The sequence below is a fragment of the Cherax quadricarinatus genome, chromosome 17 (assembly GCF_038502225.1).
Source record: "Cherax quadricarinatus isolate ZL_2023a chromosome 17, ASM3850222v1, whole genome shotgun sequence".
In the NCBI taxonomy this organism is placed as follows: Eukaryota; Metazoa; Arthropoda; class Malacostraca; order Decapoda; family Parastacidae; genus Cherax; species Cherax quadricarinatus.
The window spans coordinates 23,333,067-23,352,094 of NC_091308.1; the positions used below are offsets into that span (position 1 = coordinate 23,333,067).

Genomic DNA, 19,028 nt, shown 5'->3' on the forward strand with positions numbered 1-19,028 from the left:
CTTTGTCTAACAAGTGAATGTAACTTAAGAGTCTTCAATCTTTCTTCATAAGGAAGATTTCTAATGCATTGTATTAATTTAGTCATCCTACGCTGAATGTTTTCTAACAAATTTATGTCCATTCTGTAATATGGAGACCAGAATTGAGCTGCATAATCTAGGTGAGGCCTTACTAATGATGTATAAAGCTGCAGTATGACCTCTGAACTTCTGTTGCTTACACTTCTTGATATAAATCCCAGTAATCTATTTGCCTTATTACGTACGCTTAGCCATTGCTGTCTTGGTTTAAGGTTGTTGCTCACCATAACCCCCAAGTTCTTTTTGCAATCTGTATGGCTAAGTTCTACATCATTTAACTTATAAGTGCTAGGGTTATGGACACTCCCGAGCTTCAGAACCTTGCATTTATCTACATTGAACTGCATCTGCCACTTTTCTGACCAAGAATAGAGTTTGTTTAAATCCTCCTGAAGTTCCTTAACATCTGCATTTGAATCAATTATCCTACCTATCTTTGTGTCATTGGCGAATTTGCTGATATCACTAGTAACACCCTCATCAAGATCATTGATATATATTATAAACAACAACGGGCCCAAGACTGATCCCTGTGGAACGCCACTTGTTACAGATCCCCACTCGGACTTAACCCCATTTATGGACACACTCTGCTTCCTGTCTGCGAGCCATGACTTGATCCACAAGAGCACCCTTCCCCAATGCCATGAGCTGCCACTTTCTTTAACAGTCTTTGGTGCGGAACTCTATCAAAAGCCTTACTAAAATCTAAGTAAATAATATCAAATTCTTTATCGTGGTCAACAGCCACAAAAGCTTTACTGAAGAAAGTTAATAAATTAGTTAGATAAGACCGGCCTCTTGTGAATCCATGCTGAGCATCATTAATCAAGCTATGCTCATCGAGATGGCTTCTTATAATCTCAGCTATAATTGACTCTAGTAATTTGCCTACAATTGAGGTCAGGCTTATTGGGCGGTAATTTGATGGTAACGACTTGTCCCCTGTTTTAAAAATAGGAATTACATTAGCCATCTTCCACATATCAGACACTACACCTGTTTGAAGAGATAAATTAAAAATATTAGTTAATGGTTCACAGAGTTCCATTTTGCATTCCTTAAGAACCCTTGAAAAAACCTCATCAGGACCCAGTGACTTATTTTGCTTCAGTCGGTCTATCTGCTTGACAACCATTTCACTAGTGACTGTGATGTTACATAATTTATCTTCTTCTGGCCCACTATAAAAATTAATTACTGGAATATTATTAGTGTCTTCCTGTGTAAAAACCGAGAGAAAATAATTATTTAAAATCGAGCACATTTCATTCTCTTTGTCAGTAAGATGCCCATAGTTATTTTTAAGGGGACCTATCTTATCTGTGACTTTTGTTCTATATACCTGGAAAAACTTTTTGGATTAGTTTTAGAATCCCTAGCAACTTTTATTTCATAGTCCCTTTTAGCTTTTCTTATCCCTTTTTTAATGTCCCTCTTAATGTCAATATACTGATTCATAAGATGACCCTCACCTCTTTTGATATGCCTATAAATTCCTTTCTTATGCCCTAGTAGATATTTCAGCCTATTATTCATCCATTTTGGGTCATTTCTATTTGATCTAATTTCTTTATATGGGGTAAACGTTCTTTGAGCCTCATGTATAGTGTTCAGAAAACTGTCATATTGATAGCTCTCTTTGTTACCCCAGTCAACAGATGATAAGTGTTCTCTAATCCCATCGTAATCTGCTAAGCGAAAATCTGGGACTGTTACTGAGTTATCCCTACTATCATACTTCCATTCAATGCTAAATGTAATTGATTTGTGGTCGCTAGCACCCAGTTCCTCTGAAACTTCTAAATTATTAACAAGGGATTCATTGTTTGCCAGAACTAAGTCAAGCAGGTTATTACCCCTTGTAGGTTCTGTCACAAACTGCTTCAAAAAACAATCCTGAACTACGTACTTCTAAGAAGTCGTATGATTCTAAATTCCCAGTCAAGAAATTATGATTTCCGAAATTTACGATTCTCGAGAACTACGATTATCGAGGGACCACTGTATATCTATAAATAGAGCATACAATACCATATTTAGTATACAGTAAGCTACTTTTTTTTTTTTTTGGCTGTTTTTTTTAACATTATTATGATTTAACCCTTTCAGGGATTCTGACGTATTAGTACGGCTTATGCGCCAGGGTTTTTGATGTACTAGTATGCATGAATTCTAGCGCCCTCAAATCTAGCAAGAGAAAGCTGGTAGGCCTACATATGAAAGAATGGGTCTATGTGGTCAGTGTGTGCTGTATAAAAAAAATCCTACAGCACACAGTGCGTAATGAGAAAAAAAAAACTCTGACTGTGTTTTTGGTTTAAAACAGCGACTTTGCACTGTATTTTTGAATGGTATTTATGGGTGTATTCTAGTTTTCCTGATCTTATTTTATAGAATGGAAGATATATTATAGAAATTGAGGTGATTTTGATTGGTTTCACAGTGAAAAGTGCCTTGAAATTGAGCTCAAAATAGCAGAAATGTTCGATTTTTGCCAAAGTTCAAAAGTAAACAAATCATGCCACGCGTCCAATACACATCAACTTGTGAATTTAATATTCTTTCACAAGTGTGCTGATATTATTTATACCATTTCTACACTAATACAGTAGTCTGCATAACAGTAAATCTTCTATTTTTTGTGAGAATAAAAATTCAAAGTGGAAAGCAAAAGAAATGTAAGAGGGGCCTGGGGATGTGACTAATGAACAGAGGAAATATTATTTTAGTGCCAGGAATGTCTTTCTTGTTTATTCTGGACCCTATTTGGAAATTGGCATCTTTTGAAATTTGTGTGAAATTGGCAAAATTGCTAAATTCTGATCACTTTATTGGATAGTTGATATCAGTAAATGGGTGGTTTCTTGTGCTCATTCGATAGAAAAAATGGAGTTCTAGCGAAATAGTTATGACTTTTGTCGACTAGTACACTGGAATTGGCCGAAAATAGGGCTCAAAGTGGGCAAAATCGCCGATGCTTAAACATCGTCGAGACCGCTAACTTTGTGAGAGCATAATTCCGTAAGTTTTTCATCAAATTTCATACTTTTGGTGTCATTATGATCAGGAAAAGATTCTGTATCTTTTCATAAGAAAAAATAATTTTGTTTTTTTTTTTTAAATTTGGCGACCCTGAGAACAAGTCTGGGAGAGGGCCTGTCGACCCTGAAAGCGTTAATGGACACTTGGACAATCCCCCAATTAGTCATTTATATCAAGGGTTTACTGTACCAGGTGACATTGCTAACCAAATTTCTTATGTTAATTTAATTTTTGTTGAAATTTACAGAGCATTATATCAATGGCATTCATACTAAGCAAAAAAAGTTGTAATTTTTTAATAGTGTTTAGCTAAAATTGCTCTGTGTAGGATTGCATTATAAGAGGATTTACCATATATTGTATGTATATTGAATAGATACAGCATCTGGATAAAGACAATAGGATTTTTTATTATATTTATATGAGTAATGTTTTTCTTACATATTAAACAGATGGCATGGTTGGACCCAAAGAATATATCCGCAACATACTTTGGCCGCATCGCAGAACTTGCTACATGGCTTGGTATGGAAAATAATGTTCTTATGAAACAACTGTAAGTATAATACTGAACATTTTGTATAATATTGACTTTAATTTTGTTGAAGTTTAACTTACTGGTACTGCCTGTTTGCAGTATGGTATACAGTGGAACCTCAGTTTTCGTTTGCCCTGGTTTTTGTCGAATTCGGTTTTCCACGACTCTTTTCATCAAAATTTTGACCCAGTTTTTGTTCGTCACCTTGGTTTTTGTCAGGTTGACAGTGGTCCACCATGATGTATGTGTCCACCCACACAAAGCATCCCACGCATTCTGAGTCAGCCTGGCTTTGTTTCTCATTGGTAGAGGGTGGTAGTGATGGTGGTAGAGGGTGGTAGTGATGGTGGTAGTGATGGTAGTAGAGGGTGGTAGTGGTTATGATGGTGGTAGAGGGTGGTAGTGATTATGGTAGAGGGTAGTAGTGATGGTGGTAGAGATAACCTCTCCCCTCCTTGCCGTCTTCCATACATCTTCACTTGCACAAGGGATGAACATGGGGAATATATAATAGCTAAATTCAAATCCAAGTAACTACAAAAACCTCTCACATTGATAACTGTCTACAGAGTTCCACAGTCAAACATTAGCCAATTTAGTCAAAACCTAGGAAGTATGATAACTGATGCACGTATGAACAAAGATCACTTACTACTCTCAGGTGACTTCATTATAAATATCCTACAAGACCAGGACCCACACGTTACTGAATTCACAAACACAATGAGTAACTGCATGTTGCTACCAACAATAACAAAACCTACAAGAGTTACAGAGGCTAGTGTTTCCCTACTTGACCACATCTGGACCAACACCATATCCCCCTTAAAATCAGGCATAATCACAGATAATACCACAGACCACTACCCTACTTTCCTCATAACAACTCTTGGTAAATTACCCCAAGACACTACTAAAGTCACCTTCAGACTTCACAATGAGGCAGCCATTAATAACTTCACAACAGCAGTAACAAACATTGACTGGCACACTGAGCTAGAAATCTATACAGACATTGACGAATGTTTTAATAATTTTCTAGAAAAGACCCAATACCTCTATAACAAGCACTGTCCTAAAAAAACTAAACAGATGACAGCTAAGAGACTGAACAGTCCCTGGCTAACACCCAGCATTCTCAAATCCATAAATACAAAACACCGATATGAAAAACAGTACAGAATGGGTCACATAACCAGAGACCAAACAAAACGTTACTCGTCAATCCTAACCAGCCTGATAAGAAGGGCAAAAAAACTGTATTATGAGAACAGATTATCCAACTTACGAGGTGACATAAAAAAGACCTGGAAAACCCTATCAGAAATTTTAGGAACAAAAAAGATAACACGAAATAGCAAAATTAAATTAACAAAAGCAGATGAACCCCAACTCCCACCAACAGAAACAGCAAACAGACTCAATGATTTCTTCTCCACTATAGGAAAAAACCTTGCTAATAAAATCCCAAGCACAGATACCCCACCAAATGACTACCTCACTGGCAACTACCCGAACACACTGTTCCTAGCTCCGACTAACCCATATGAAGTCTCCCTTATTATCAACACACTAAAAAAAAGACAGGAGATCTAAATACCTTACCACCCTTTATTTACAAAAAAGTGTCACAAGTGCTATCACCAATCATTGCAACACTCTTTAACAAATCCATTGAATCCTCTACCTTACCTACAGTTCTCAAAATAGCAAGGGTCACCCCGATCCATAAAGGAGGAGACCAAACAGAGTTGAATAACTATAGGCCAATATCCAACTTACACCCTCTCTCAAAAATCTTCGAAAAATTAATTCATAAACGAATCTACTCCTATCTCATCTCCCAAAACATACTCAACCCCTGCCAATTTGGTTTCAGGCCTAATAAAAATACAAATGATGCTATTATACACATGCTAGAACATACATACACTGCAATAGAGAAAAAAGAAATCCCACTGGGGATCTTCATTGACTTATGAAAAGCTTTTGATACAGTTGACCATGACTTGCTCCACATAAAATTGTCTCACTATGGTATAAGAGGGCACTCCCTCAACTACCTCAAGTCATACCTCAGCAACAGAAGCCAATATGTGTACACAAATGGGGCAAACTCTTCCACACAACCAATTACAGTTGGTGTCCCACAGAGAAGCGTTTTTGGCCCTCTTCTCTTTCTCCTATACATAAATGACCTACCAAATGCTTCACAATTACTCAAACTCACACTATTTGCAGATGACACTACATACGTCTTCTCTCACCCTAGCCCAGTCATGCTAGCCAATACTGTAAATGCCGAATTACAGAAAATATCAACCTGGATGAGGACTAACAAACCTACACTAAACATTGACAAAACCTACTTCATTTAGTTTGGTAACAGAGCTACAGATGTCCCTCTTAACATAATGATAAATGGATCACCTATCACAAAGCTAACAGAGGGAAAATTCTTAGGAATCCACTTTGATAATAGACTCAAATTTCATACACATATACAACAAATTTCTAAGAAAATTTCCAAGACCGTAGGCATACTATCAAAGATACGTTACTATGTTCCACAGTCAGCACTCCTGGCCCTGTATCACTCTCTTATTTACCCCTATCTCACCTATGGAATTTGTGCATGGGGCTCAACAACAATTAACCACCTCAGACCACTAATTATCCAACAAAATTCTGCAGTCAGAATGATAACAAATTCCCACTACAGGCAGCACACTCCACCAATATTCAAAACACTTAACCTACTCACCATACAAAACATCCATACTTATTACTGCACCTATTACATACATAGAACACTTAACTCTGATATTAACCCTCCCTTCAAACATCTCCTTGCCAACCTCAACAGAACTCATGACCATAACACAAGACACAGATCACTCTTTGATGTTCCTCGTGTCCATCTTACGCTATGCAAAAACTCAATGCACATAAAAGGCCCTAAAATCTGGAACTCATTACCTGTAAATATAAAAGAAACACTACATGTTTATAAATTCAAGTCTCTTCTCAAAGATCACTTACTCACCCAAAACCAAATAAATACTGAATAACTGAACCTTATAAATTGTATATCCTAAATGTTTCTCACAATTATATCACATAAATGTTAAACCTAAAACCCAATCTAACTTTATTATTTTTTAAATACACTACCTAACAGAATACTCCATTCTACTGAATGTACAGCAATGCATGCAACCATATGACCTGTCTTTGTAATACTCATTTGTGCTTTATTGTTATCTGTTTACAATAATGTTTTATCACTGATTACATATTTGCTTAGTTAATCTTAAGTTAATTTTAAGCCTGCCCATAATGCTATGCATATAAGTGGCTTTGGCATGCTACTCTTACCTGTATTTTTTTGTACCTCTGTATGTATGCTACAAATTATAAAATAAAAAATAAAAAAATAAAATAAAATAAAAAGGTAAAAGTGATGTTAAATGTTCATTTATCCATTTCATTAGTCCTTTATATTTCTCATCGAATTTGTAACAAGTGGTGTTCCACAGGGATCAGTCTTGGGCCCGTTGTTGTTTATAATATATATCAATGATCTTGATGAGGGAATTACTAGTGAAATGAGTAAATTCACCGATGACACAAAGATAGGTAGGATAATTGATTCAAATGTAGATGTCAGGGAACTTTAGGAGGATTTAGACAAACGCAATACCTGGTCAGAAAAGTGGCAGATGCAGTTCAATGTAGATAAATGTAAGGTTCTGAAGCTCGGGAGTGTCCACAAACCTAGGACTTATAAGCTAAATAATGTAGAACTTAGCCATACAGACTGCAAAAAGGACTTGGGGTTATGATAAGCAGCAACCTTAAACCAAGACAGCAATGCCTAAGTGTACATAATAAGGCAAACAGATTATTGGGGTTTATATCAAGAAGTGTAAGCAACAGAAGTTCAGCGGTTATATTACAGCTTTACACATCATTAGTAAGGCCTCACCTAGATTATGCAGCTCAGTTCTGGTCTCCATATTACAGAATGGACATAAATTTGTTAGAAAACATTCAGCGTAAAATGACTAAATTAATACATAGCATTAGAAATCTTCCATATGAAGAAAGATTGAAGAACCTTAAATTACATTCACTTGTGAGACGAAGAATGAGGGGAGACATGATCGAAGTGTTTAAGTGGAAGATGGGTATTAATAAAGGGGATGTTAATAAGGTCTTGAGGATATCTCTCCAAGAGAGAACCCGCAGTAATTGATTTAACTCTTAAACGGTCCAAACGTATACAGGTCCTCTATCACAAATCCGGCATCATTGGGACCTGTAGCGTGCCGGATTACTGAGTTTGCCGAATTACAGAGTGGTTAGGTTAGAATACATTTAATAAAATTAACCAACTTGACTTAAACAGTTCATTGAACATCGGCAAAAATCGAACATTTCCTCTACTTTGAGCTCAATTTCAAGGTACTTTTCTTCATGAAAGTAATCAAAATCATGTCTATTTCTGTAATATATCTTCCATTCTATTAAATGAGACCAAAAAAATGAGAATATAACCACAAAAGCCATACGAAAATATACTGCAAAGAGGCGGCTAATGGCTGAGAAGTTAACTCCCTTATTTATCGTCCGTCTTTTTTATTGTTCTTGCACATTAAGAAGCATCTTTCCATCATACATTGCCCAAGTTTCAATGAGATAGCCCAACAAACAACCGAGAAAAAAAAATATTTACTAAAAATCATATATGGCAAGCCCAAGCCAGGTACTGGAAATAAGTCACTTTGTCTGACTTTTCTGGGTTATCGAAGGTTCTCTATACATACACTGCTATGTATGATAATCTATGTAACTGTATTTGTGTATACCTGAATAAACTTATTTACTTCTAGTCTGTCAACTGAGTACAAGAAACCACCCATTCACTTATTTCAACTACCCAATAAAGAGGTCAGAAATTGGCAATTTGGCCGATTTCACACAAATTTCAACAGATGCCAATTTCAAAATAGGATCCAGAATAAACAATGCAGACATTCCTGGCACCAAAATAACATTTTCTCTGTTAATTAGTCATGGCTACATGCCCCTCTTATATTACTCTTGCTTTTCATTTGGAATTTTTATTCACAAAAAAAATAGAAGATTTACTGTTAGGCAGACTGCTGCATTATTGTAATAATTGTATAAATAATGTCGACCCATTCTTGACTCCATATTGAAATTTGGACTGGCAGGCGGACAGGTATTGGACGGTGCCATCATTTGTTTACTCTTAAACTTCGCTAAAGAATAGAACATTTTCACTACTGTGAGCGCAATTTCAAGGTACTTTTCATCATGAAAGCAATCAAAATCATTTCTATTTCTGTAATATATCTTTCATTCTATCAAATGAGACCGAAAAAATGAAAATATAACCATAACAACCATACAAAAATATACCTCTAAGCGGCCGCTAATGGCTGAGAAGTGAACTCTGCTATTTATGGTCTGATTTCTTTCATTTTTGGTGTACATGAAGAAGTATCTTTCCATCATACATTGCCCAAGTTTGAATAAGATAACCCAATAAACAACTGAGAAAATAATATAATAATAATTATAACAATAATAATAATAATAATAATAATAATAATAATAATATCTTTATTTACTACACGTACATGTACAAGGTATATAGGCCTAGCTGACATCAATGACATACTACTGTATAGAAAGCCGCTTGTTATGCAGAATATTTCAAGAAAATTAGGTCAGGGTCCCAGGATAACATCCACACTAGTCGGCTAACACCCAGATACCCATTTACTGACGGGTAAACATAGACAACAGGTGTAAAGAAACACGCCTAATGTTTCTACCCTGGCTGGGAATCGAATATTTACCAAAAATCATATATGGCTAACCCAAGCCAGGTACAGTGGTCCCTCGTTTTTCGTAATTAATCCGTTCCTGGAGCCGTTACTATAAACGAAATTTACGATTTATGAATTAATTTTCCCCATAATAAATAATGTAAATACAATTAATCTGTTCCTGACACCCAGAAGTATTAAAACAAAAAAATTTTTTACATGAAATATACATGTAGTACATAAACAATACAATGGGAAATGATGAATGAAACATTAACAGCATAACACTTACCTTTATTGGAGATTCTTCTTAGTGTATGGGACACTGGAGGAGGAGAGAGAGTGGATTGTTTATAGTTTGGAAGGAGAATCCCCTTCCATCAACACCTCAGGTACTAATTGCTTTTCTGGGGTTGCTTGTCTTCTCTGTTTCTTAATGCCACTAGGACCACCTTGAGAGTCAATGGAGTCCTGTCTCGCAAAATAACTGTGGAGAGAGCTCTGTTTCTGGCATCTCTTTAACACTTCCCTAAAATGGCCCAAGACTTTGTCACTGTACATGTTGCCAATATGGCTTGCAACAGCCTTGTTAGGGTGATGTTTCTCCATAAAGCTTTCCATCTTACCTCACATAGTAAAAATCTCTTTCATTTCTGAAGAAGGCACCTTCTTCCATCTCTCTTCCTCCTCTGCAGCAAGATTCTGAGCTGCGATGTGTTGCTCTTCCTGCTGAAGCTCTTGCAGCTCCTCAGTGGCGAGCTCTTCGTTGTGGTCTTCCACCAATTCTTCCACATCCTCCAAACTCACATCCAACCCCATTGAACTCCCCAGTGCTACAATTGATTTTACAACAGACATAGGCCTGGTCACAGACCGGGCCACGGGGGCGTTGACCCCCGGAACTCTCTCCAGGTAAACTCCAGGTAGGCTCATCAGGGTCAGTCTCAAACCCTTCAAAATCCCTCTTGTCGACACAATCTGGCCACAATTTTCTCCAGGCAGAGTTCAAAGCCTGGTAGTCACTCCCTCCCAAGCCATACCTATAAGGGTTGTGCAATGGAGGATGCTGAAGTGTTCTCTCCAAAATTCCCTTAGGGTCAAGTGAGTGTCTGTGGTCACAGTCAAGCACCTGTGAAACATTGCTTTTGTGTAGAGTTTTTAAAGTTTGCAATGACTTGCTGGTCCATGGGCTGGAGGAGAGGAGTGGTATTCAGGGGCAAGAACTTTACTGTGATGAACCCAAACTCCTCAAAAATTAGGTCATCCAAGTTTGGAGGATGAGCAGGTGCATTGTCCATTACTAGCAGGCACCTGAGATCCAATTTCTTTTCCAGGAGATACTCCTTCACACTAGGGCCAAACACTTCATTGAACCACTCGACGAAAATTTCCCTCATGACCCATGCCTTACTATTAGATTTCCAAAACACACACAATTTACTCTTGATAACATTGTGTTTCCTGAACACTCTGGTATTTTCTGAATGGTACACTAGTAATGGCTTCACTTTGAAATCCCCACTAGCATTAGCACAGAACATTAGCGTCAGCCTGTCTTTCATAGGCTTGTGTCCTGGCATTGCCTTTTCCTCTTGTGTAATGAAGGTCCTCTTTGGCATTTTTTTCCAAAAGAGGCCTGTTTCGTCACAATTGAACACTTGTTCAGGTTTCAGTCCTTCAGCCTCTATGTACTGGAATTCATGCACATATTTTTCAGCCGCCTTGTGGTCCGAACTGGCAGCCTCACCATGCCTTACCACACTGTGTATGCCAGTACGGTTCTTAAATCTCTCAAACCAGCCTTTGCTGGCCTTAAATTCACTCACATCACCACTATTTGCAGGCAATTTCTTTACCAAATCTTCATGCAACTGCCTAGCCTTTTCACAAATAATCGTAGTCATAAGAGTATTTCCTGCTAATTGTTTCTCATTTATCCACACCAATAATAACTTCTCAACCTCTTCCAGTACTGGTGATCTCATTTTTGTCAGCATAGTTACTCCCTTTGCAACAACAGCATCCTTGATTTCCTTTTTCTTGGCCACTATGGAACAAGGTTGTGTAGGGTTTCTTATACATCCTGGATAGTTCGGCCACACTTGTACCACTTTCATATTGTTCAATGATGGTTTTCTTAAATTCAATCGTATTTCTCACTTTCTTTACCACAGGGTTGGCACTAGGAGCTTTCTTTGGAGTCATGGTAGCTTATTTATTACTTGCAAGCACTAAAATAAATGGAATATTATGAAATATTTTGCTGGAGCATGTGAGGGGACCTTCGCTCACTGGTAAACAATGCCAGACTGGCTGCCGCCACGGCTCACGCCGTGGGTACGCGTCCCGGATGAACTACGACTCACGAGTCAACCTATGAAAAGCGAGTCCATGTTTATACGAAAATACCCCTATGATTGGCGAATTTTACAATTGCCGAGAACTACAAAAAGCGAGGGACCACTGTACTAAAAATAAGCCACGTTGACTTTTTTTGGGTTATCCTAGGTTCTCTGCACATATGCTGCTATGTGTGATAATCTATAGAGAGAAAATAACTTTTTTTGTTTCAGGTTTATGGTGCAGTACGAATGTACAGTGGACCCCCGGTTAACGATATTTTTTCACTCCAGAAGTATGTTCAGGTGCCAGTACTGACCGAATTTTTTCCCATAAGAAATATTGTGAAGTAGATTAGTCCATTTCAGACCCCCAAACATACACGTACAAATGCACTTACATAAATACACTTACATAATTGGTCGCATTCGGAGGTAATCGTTATGCGGGGGTCCACTGTATATGACAGCCCTGTGCTATACTCCGTTTTCTCTAATATAAGCCCCCAAGACAGGGATAGGAGAATGGTATTTGTTTACCACATCCTCTTCATACCTCTGTCAAATTGCTCGGTATTATGCCAAATATTATTCATTCTGGAGTATTTAACATGTTTTATGTTATTTATATTGTTTATTATGTCATATTAGATCAATTGTGATAGGCAAATAAGCTGTAGTGTTGATATTAGCGTAATAATAAAGCATATTTTCCTGCTTCATGAGACTGAGTTCATGGCAACTGACAGTGGCTTCAAAGCCACCTTATCTTTAATGGATAATGTACTGTGTATGTGATTTACATAATGAGAAGCATTTCTTTTATTCACTGGAACCACGGCTAGGGCTAAAATTAAGCAGGTTAAAACAATAAATGGAGAAAAAGAAATTGGAATGGCTTATGCAGCAAGTAGCGCCACCAAACAGTACCAGCAGGTTGGTGTGGCGACCCTGGAAATTTGAAATTATGCTAGCCAAAATTAGTGCCGAATAACTGAAGGAACCGAATAACTGATTGCCGGATTTGTGATGGCGGACCTATATATACGTTCACTTGCGCAGCGCCCCAAATATTTTGATTTTTTTTTTTTCATAGAAAAAAAAGAGCACATTTTTTTAAGTGTTTTATAATAAAAAAATTAGGGTCAGTACTTACCGAGGTATGAGGCTGAGAAGTTGGCACTGGATGCTCATGTGATGGCAACATGGAGTCTTGCCGCTTGCAGAAGTGTTGCCGATATACCTTTTTTTCTATTTTTTTCATATTATTTTATGTAATTTTTATGTTCTGATAATTACAATTTATAGTAGTTCTTGTCATTTCATAACCAATCTTTGTTCTGATACTAGTATTAGGTACTGAAATTGTACTCAGATTGTCACAAACACAGTGACAGGTGGACATTTACACCTGCCTTGGTTATTTACTATTGTCTTGGAATATGTACAAAGTATTTATAAGTCCCAGCAATGTTTTGGATATGTGGAAGTATATAATAATAATGAGGAGGAGGAGGAGAAGCAGGAGGAGGAGAAGCAGGAGGAGGAGAAGCAGGAGGAGGAGAAGCAGGAGGAGGAGAAGCAGGAGGAGGAGAAGGAGGAGGAGGAGGAGCAGAAGGAGGAGGAGGAGGAGCAGGAGGAGGAGGAGGAGGAGCAGAAAGAACGAGGAGGAGCAGAAAGAACGAGGAGGAGCAGAAAGGACGAGGAGGAGCAGAAAGAACGAGGAGGAGCAGAAAGAACGAGGAGGAGCAGAAAGGACGAGGAGGAGCAGAAAGGACGAGGAGGAGCAGAAAGAACGAGGAGGAGCAGAAAGGACGAGGAGGAGCAGAAAGGACGAGGAGGAGCAGGAGGAGGAGAAAGAGCAGGAGGAAAAGCAGGAGCAGGAGGAGGAGGAGAAGCAGGAGGAGGAGGAGAAGCAGGAGGAGGAGAAGCAGGAGGAGGAGCAGGAGGAGGAGGAGGAGTAGGAGGAGGAGCAGGAGGAGGAGAAGCAGGAGGAGGAGAAGCAGGAGGAGGAGGAGGAGGAGCAGCAGGAGCAGCAGCAGCAGCAGCAGCAGCAGCAGCAGCAGCAGCAGCCGCCGCAGCCGCAGCCGCCGCCGCAGCCGCAGCCGCAGCCGCAGCCGCCGCCGCAGCCGCCGCCGCCGCCGCAGCCGCCGCCGCAGCCGCCGCCACCGCCGCCCCCCCCCCATTGTGCCATTGTTTACTAGTGAGCGACGGTCCCCTCACATGCTCCTACGAAATATTTCATAATATTCCATTGATTTTAGTGCTTGCAACTGCTAAATAAGCTACCATGGCTCCAAAGAAAGCTTCTAGTGCCAGCCCTTTGGTAAAGAATGTGAGAAACACACATAATTTATGAAAAAGTTTGTAGAAAAATACAAAGATGGTGGTGGTAGAGTGGAAGCAGTTGTGATAGTGGTTGATGGTGGTAGTGATGGTGGTAATGATGGTGGTAGAAGGTAGTAGTGATGGTGGTAACAGTTGTAATAGTGGTAGAAGGTCATTGTGATGGTGGTAGAGGGTTCCTTCTTTAGTGATTCAGCGATTCTACCAACTCCTCCAATGTTGTTTGAGTTATATACAGCTACAGAAAATACCACCGCCTCAGCTGCTGCTTCACCACCATTATGTTCAGCTTACTCTCAGTGGCCCTTACATACCCAACAACAACACAACACCTCTCGTGACATACGTAATGAGGTATTTTATTCATTCTAGAGTATATTCCATGTTTCTGTGTTATTAATATTGTTTATGTCATATTAGTTGAATTGTGATAGATAAATAAGCCGTAGAGTTGATATTAGTGTCATATTCTCCAACTATAAACTTGCCATCCATCCCTCACACAAACAAGTCTCCAATAAGAACATAAGAGAGGAGGAACACTGCAGTAGGCCTGCTGGCCCCTACTAGGCTGGTCCTTCACAAATCCAACCCACTAACAGAACAAATGCTACCCAAGCAATAAGCTCAGGTGCAAGTCCAACTCATATCCAACCCCTCTCACTCGTGTATTTATCCAACCTAAATTTGAAACTACCCAAGCCATAGCTATTAGAACATAAGAAAGGAAGAACACTGCAATAAGCCTGTTGGCCCATACTAGGCCGGTCCTTCACAAATCCAACCCACTAACAGAACAAATGCTACCCAAGCAATATGCTCAGGTGCAAGTCCGACTCAAATCCAACCCCCCTCACTCATGTATTTATCCAACCCAAATTTGAAACTACCCAATGTTTTAGCTTCGATCACCCTACTAGGCAGACCGTTCCACTCATCAACTACCCCTATTACCAATGTCCATTTATGCATTTTATTAGTGCTTTACATTTATTTGGCATTTTTTCTGCATGTAAATCTATATTTATGCTAGGGAAGTGACCCCTGAAGTGAACTAGAGTCATATGGAGGGGGATTCCCCTTCCAAACAATTACCTCTCTTCCCTTTCTCCTCCTCCCTGTCTTCTATTCATCAGCAACAGCCTTCAATAAAGGTAACTGTCATGTTGAATGTTCATTCTTTTGTGCATGTAAATCTATCTTTTAGGTAAAAAAAAAAATTGTTGTTGATACTTCTGGGTGTCTGGAACGAATTAATTGGATTTACATTATTTCTTATGGGGAAAATTGATTCGAAAATCGTATATTTCAATAATAGTCCCACTTCCAGGAACGGATTAAGGAAGATAATTGAGGGACCACTGTATTTATTGTTAACCCTTTGAGGGTCGGTCACGTACTAGTACGTCATTGCAGCCAGGGTCGGTCACTTACTAGTACGCGTAAATTTTAGTGCCTTCAAATTGAGTGGGAGAAAGCTGGTAGGCCTACATGTGAGAGAACGGGTGTGGTGTGCGTGGTCAGTGTGCGCAGATTGGAAAAATTTGGGTACCCAGTGGAGCATTGTGGGAATGCCATTTTAGTTCACCTTGTCCACCATGCCTCTAGGTAAGAAGCTCCTCACTCCTTGGCGAATTGGGACTCTTTTGTTCCCAAGTGACAGTTCAAATACGGATGGAAGTGTCAGTGAAGATGATTTCCAGGGTTTTGGGGAGTTGTTGACCGAGAATAATGAACATAATACAGTGGACCCCCGGTTCGCGATGCTGTCGGTATCTGATAAATCCAGTAACCGATGCATTATATCGCAGAAAATTTGCCTCGCTTCCTGATACAAAACCCGGTATGCGATGTGGTTCGTACGAGACGTGTCCATGTGTGGCCTGAACTGCCCCGTGTGTGCCAGTGTTTACAAGCCAGCCAGTGTGCGCGCATCTAAGGATACATTCGGTACATTCGATATTATCCATATTATCACTGTTTTTGGTGCCTGTTTTTGCAAAATAAGTCACCATGGGCCCCAAGAGAGCTCCCAGTGCCAACCCTTCGAGACCAAGGGTGCTAATGACTGTTGAAATGAAGAAAGAGATAATTGCAAAGTACGAAAGTAGAGTGCGTGTGTCAGAGCTGGTCAGGTTGTATAGTAAACCCCAATCAACCATCTCTACTATAGTGAGCAAGAGGTCCAGTGACTCTCAACCTGGTCCTAGTGGCATTAAAAGAAGAAGGGAAGTAACCCCGGAAAAGGACTTGCTACCTCAAGTCCTAATGGAGGGGGATTCCCCTTCTAAATGCTAACACCATCCACACTCTCCCCTCCTCCCATCCCATCAATCATCACCAGATCTTCATTAAAGGTAAGTGTCAATTATTCTTTCGTTATTTATTGTTATTGTAATTACTATTCTATTGCATTAAACTTAATATTTCACGTGGTAAAAGTTTTTTTTTCATACTTTTGGGTGTCTTGCACGGATTAATTTGATTTCCATTATTTCTTATGGGGAAAATTGATTCGCTTTCCGATGTTTTTGGTTTACGATGAGCTTTCAGGAACGGATTAGTATCGCGAACTGGGGGTCCACTGTAGTGGTAATGGTGATGAAAATCCAGACAACCCCCAACCTTCCACATCTGGTGCTGGGCCATCTTGTTCACATTCAGTTGCACCAGAACGAAAGAGGAAACTCGTATTTTCCAGTGCTGAGGACACAGATGTCAGCAGTGGTGATCATAGTGATAGTGAATATGAGCTCCAAGCTCTTGAAAACAGTTCCAGTAGCAAAAGTAAAGCAGAATATTTTCCAGTGAAGCGTCAGTATATACGACGCTACATGCACTCTGGTAGTGTGCCTATGCTGTTCCAAGGGTAAGGAGTACATCTCGTGGCCGTACAACAGGAACAGATAGTGAAAATGAAGACGATATTGTTACAATGGGGATAAAAAATGTGCAGGTGTCAGAAGATGGTGGTGGTGGTTCCAGCCATGAGGCACCAGCAGCGGCCCATGCTGTTACCCATGCCGCTGAGTTAGCTCAGCTACAACAAAGACCACCCTCATCCACCCACCCACCACACCAACCTCCACAACTACAACCTCCACAACCACCTGTCAATATCCAGTACCCACCAGCAGACTGTACCTGTGATTGGCAGGAAGCTGCCAATTTTGTTCCCAATCCCCATCATTTTGATGAAACTCAAAGTGGACTACGGCCATCTTGTACACTTGGGAACAATGCCACTGAACTAGAATGTTTCGAGTTATTCTTTGACGAACCCCTGATGGAAATTATTGTCAGGGAAAGCAACAGATACTACAGGTACACCATGGCAAACACAATTCTTTCACCAAGATCACGGCTACACCAGTGGAAGGAGACAACTGTGGCTGAGATATATCTTTTGTTTGCCACAATAATGCTTATGCCACATGTGTATAAGCACAGTGTCAGATCATACTGGTCAACAGACTGCCTGATTGCAACCCCAGGTTTCAGTGATATAATACCAGTGAATCGATTTGTGCTGTACTGTTACGTATGCTACACTTCTCAGACAAAACCAGGCCTGACAGAAAAGACAGGTTATATAAGATTATAAATGTGTTTATGTATCTGAAACAGAAATTCAATATATATTTTTATCCCTTCAGGAAGCTTGTTATTCATGAGTCTTTGATTTTGTTCAAAGGCAGACTGTCATTCAAGCAGTATATACCAAGCAAAAGGAAAAGCTTTGGTATAAAGTTATTAGTACTGTGCGATTGCTACAGTGGTCTTGTATTGGATATTGTGTACACTGGAAGTAATACATTGCAAGATACCAGGAAGTTATTAGGTATCTCTGGTGATGTGGTTAGAACAATGATGGAACCATATCTTGGTAAGGGGCATATATTATATACTGATAACTGGTACACAAGCCCCTCACTCAGCGATTTTTTGCAAGTGAATATGACAGATGTGTGTGGCACAGTGCCTGGAAATCGTAAACATATGCCCAGGTTCGATGCTGGCACTTGTAGAGGTGAGGTGCAGGCGTTTGCTGCCAATGATATCATGGCATTTCGGTGGCATGACAAACGAGATGTCACACTGTTGTCGTCAGTTCACCGAAACGAAATGACAGACACTGGCAGGCAGCATAGAGAGACCAATGAGCCCATTCTAAAACCTGCAGCTGTGATGGACTACACCCTCAATATGCGCTCAGTGGACAATTGTGATATGCAAATTGGGTTTGCTGATTGTGTTCGCAAGAGTTATAAGTGGTACATAAAACTTTTTTCATCTTGTGGACATTTCCATGCTGAATGCTTATAATGTGTATAAGTTGAAGACCAGAAAGAAACCACCATATGGTCAATTTTGTTTGTCTGTCATCAGACAAATATTATTCAAGTACCAAGTAACAACACCTGCAATAGAATAATGCCTGCAAACTGATCATCAGCTACCCTCTCATGTGAGGCATGGTGATCACTTCCTAATAAAACTGCCTGCTACTGCTTTGAAGAAAAATGCTCAGAAGAGGTGTTTTGTCTATGCACATACAAAAAAACGCCCACAAAAATGCAGACACACTCGTTTTATGTGTGAGGAGTGTGAAACACCATTGTGCATGACACCATGCTTCAAAGAGTTCCACAGGCTGCAGAACTTCTAGAAACATGTCTAGTGACTGTATTGTGTATATATTGTGTATATAAAATTTAGAAAAATAGTAATAAACAACATTTATGTTGTTCGTTTGTGTAAATATGTTTTGTAAACAATGTAATGACAACAGTGTTTGTGCAGTTATTGTGTCGTATA

General features: G+C 39.4%; 1 protein-coding gene across 1 annotated transcript in view; it reads left to right on the forward strand.

Moving 5' to 3' along the window:
* Positions 1–3,578: 3,578 nt before the first annotated feature.
* Positions 3,579–19,028, forward strand: part of LOC138852818 (transmembrane protein 254-like) — a gene marked incomplete at its 5' end in the record, with an annotated part of 36,902 nt that continues 21,452 nt past the window's right edge. The window contains 1 exon segment of the mRNA XM_070085871.1: positions 3,579–3,682. Within this exon segment, the coding sequence (XP_069941972.1) occupies positions 3,579–3,682 (104 nt within the window).